Raw genomic sequence first — 3185 nt, forward strand, 5'->3', positions numbered from 1 at the left:
AAGTGGCTTGCCAAGGCCACACAGCTAGGTAATTATTAAGTGTCTGAGGCCAAATTTAAACTCGGGCCCTCCTGACTCCAGGGCTGCTGCTCTGTCCACTGTGCCACCTAGCTACTCTGCTTTATCTTTATTTGAATCCTACACCTTTACTAGCTCCAAGAGGTTAATGTTTTTAATTTTTTAAAAATGTCTCCCAGCTCCTAATACAATACTATATAGTGTTGGGCTTACAGTCAGACCCAGCTAGGTTCAAATCTACCCACCCCAGCTTTATGACCATGGGAAAAAAAAATCACTTAATTTTTATATGCCTGAGGAAGCTAATAATTCTGTAGGGTTTCTTGGGAGGCAGCCCAGTGAAGTGGACAAGACCTGCCAATGCCACTTATTGCCCAAGATCTAATCTTCCTAGGCCTCACTTCCTTCATATGTAAAATGAAGGGGTTTGGATGAGATGTCCAGTGCTTTGTCCATGATACTATGTCATAGATAGCAGTGATGGTCTTCACTAAGTTGAGAGGCATGGGAAAAGTGGAGTCAGAAGTGGAGAAAGTCAGGGGTGGCTAGGTGGTGCAATGAATAGAGCACTGGCCCTGGAGTCAGGAGTACCTGGGTTCAAATCTGACCTCAGACACTTAATAATTATCTAGCTGTGGGGCCTTAGGCAAGTCACTTAACCCCACTGCCTAGCAAAAAACCTAAAAAAAAAAGTGGAGAAAGTCTTGAAAAGGAAGATTTGGGTTTCTTGGGTAGATTCACAGAAACATCAGAGTCAGACTGTATAAAAAATAGACAATATATGAAATGTTGACTAGCGACAACAGGAGTTAGAATTATAAATACAAGCAGGCAAAACAATCTTGGCCCTCCAGGAGTTTATATTCTAGAGGAAGAACACAACCCAGGAAGATCTAGAAGGGCATAGGGGTATAATGACCTCAGTGGCACAGTGAGGATGAGATGTGGCCTGGAGGCCTGGTTCCAGCTAAAGAAGGCAAAAGCAAGTCAGTCAAGAAGCATGTGCTAGATATTGTGCTAAATTCAAAGAAAGTCTTTGTTCCCAGGAGTTCAGTCTAATTAATAAGGGAGATAAAATGCAAACAACTAGGTACAAACAGGTTATAGACAGGGTAAGTGGGAGATGATATCAGAAGAAAAGGAACTGGGAAAGACTTCTTGCCAAAAGAAGTCAAAAAAGTCAAGAAGTAATGGAAATGGGGAGAGAAAGGGTTTCAGGGATGGGAGAAAGCCAATGAAAATGTAAAGGATGAGGAGATGGAAGGTCACCAGCCAGCAAAAGCAAAGAGGCCTGTGTTTTACTGGTATTTTTTGTTTTTGGTTGGGGCACCTGCTAGGAAATGGGGTTAAGTGACTTGCCCAAGGTCACACAGGTAACTCTTAAGTATCTGAGGCCACTTTTGAACTCAGTTGCTCCCGACTCCGGGGCTGCTGCTTTACCCACTCTGTTTATGCCACTGGGCATAGATAAGTTTTACTGGTTTGAAGAAAAAGGGGCTTAGATGGGAATTAGTTGCAATTACACTGGAAAGGTAAGAAAGAGCTGACTTATGAAGGGCTCTCCTATCCCAACCCTTGTGTTAGTTTTGCAAGGGTTAAGGCCGGCCTGATGCCATCCCTTGGCCAGCTAGCTGCCCCTCCACAGAGGGCTTTCTATTTGACCCTGGGGGTAATAAGGGTTCACTGGAGTCGGGGGCATGGGGGGAGGGGGTTGGGCCAGTTTTGGGGGAAGGGATGGACTGGATGGGGAGAAACCTGGGCTTGGGGGACCAATGTTGCCACAAGTCAGAGCTCCAGCGTGGGGGGCAGCGGCAGATGAAAAGAGGGGGCATGTGGGGGGTTATGGCAAAGGCGGAAAGGGCAGCCCGGAGGGGGTGGAGGAAGGGAGAACCTCGTCATTACTGGGGGGCGGACAGGCGGTCCTGGAGGGCACGGCTGGGGGCGCCCCTCCCCCACGCGCTGCCCCCGGGCGGGCCCGGCCTCCGGCCCGTCCGTTTCCTCCTCCCTTCCTCTCCCGCCCTCGCTCCTCCCCCCTCGCCTCACTTCCCCATTCCGGGCCCCGCCCGCCGGGGCCGCCCCGCGCCGCGCTCCATACTTGGCGATGGCCCGGGAGCCGCGTTCTCATTGGCGGAGCGGCGCGGCGCGGGGCGGGGCCGGGCCGAGCCGGGGGCGGGGCGGGGCCTCGGAGGGGGCGGGGAGCCGGTGACCCGGATGTTCACTCCTAGGCACCCGGGGAAGTGGAAGCGCCGGGCCCTGCTGCCGCCGCCGCCGCCGCCGCCGCCGCCGCCGCCGCCGACGCCGCCGACGCCGCCGACCAGACACAGCGGGACCGCCCGGGACTGGAAGTGGGGCCGCCGCCATGGTAAAGGCCCGCGCTGCCCCTGGCCGGGGCGTCCCCCGCCCTTCCCACCTCTTTCACCCCGGGGCGGGGGCTGCGGGGAGGGGGCGCCCCGGCCGCTGGGGGACGCCGGCCCCTGGGGGGGAGGGGCTGGGGGGGTAGAGGGCCTGGGGCTGCCCGGTCCGCACCCACCGCCCGGGCCCCGGCCTCGCCGGGCGGCCGGGGCCGGCGCGCGTGCGGGGGGCAGAGCGGCCCGGCCCGGGGGGGGCGCTGCCGGCGGGCGGGGATGCGCGCACAATCGGGCCCTGCCAGCCCGCAGCATGTCCTGAAGGCCCCCTGGCCGGCGGGCACCGGACCGGGCGGCACGCAGCCTTCGCCCAGGCGCTGCCCTCCGGCGAGCCGCGACTGCCAGGATCCAAAGGCCCCCAATGCCCCCTCCTCCGGGAAGACCGCGAGAAAGGTGAGCCCCGGCAGGCGACACCCCGAGGCTCCGGGCACAGCCGCCCCGCGGGGGCCCCCACGAGCCGGAGGCTTCAGCCTTCCCTGCCGCAAAATTCCCAAGGATCGCCCGCCTTCCTGAGCCGCTGGGACGGGTAGCTGGAGCTGGGGGCCGGTGGGCTGCGCCCGGGGACCAGGCCGCCTGGAGGCCTGCTGCCCACAGACCCCCGCCTCGCGCATCCTGAAACTGGAGCCCACCGCGCCCAAGTGACTCCCAAGTCCCTCCTGATTCCAGACCCAGTTCTTGACGATTTTTTTTTGCTTAAGGGGAGGGAGCCCTCACACCGAGCTAATTCCCCTCGCTTCCCTGAGGGTCAGAAGGTTAGCCACT

At 58.4% G+C, this 3185-nt stretch overlaps 1 protein-coding gene across 4 annotated transcripts in view; it reads left to right on the forward strand.

The window, feature by feature from the left end:
- The first annotated feature begins 2234 nt into the window (after positions 1 to 2234).
- CAPZB (capping actin protein of muscle Z-line subunit beta) overlaps positions 2235 to 3185 on the forward strand; it is a 152821-nt gene continuing 151870 nt past the window's right edge. For 2 of the 4 annotated variants that reach the window (XM_074218260.1, XM_074218259.1), the window contains exon 1: positions 2615 to 2816. In XM_074218260.1, coding sequence (XP_074074361.1) covers positions 2643 to 2816 — 174 coding nt within the window. In that variant the 5' untranslated portion in view covers positions 2615 to 2642. Of the gene's footprint in view, positions 2381 to 2614; positions 2817 to 3185 lie in introns of those variants that run through there. The other 2 variants (XM_074218263.1, XM_074218261.1) reach the window with 2 other exon arrangements.

This window comes from Macrotis lagotis, chromosome 1, assembly GCF_037893015.1.
Source record: "Macrotis lagotis isolate mMagLag1 chromosome 1, bilby.v1.9.chrom.fasta, whole genome shotgun sequence".
Lineage (NCBI taxonomy): Eukaryota > Metazoa > Chordata > Mammalia > Peramelemorphia > Peramelidae > Macrotis > Macrotis lagotis.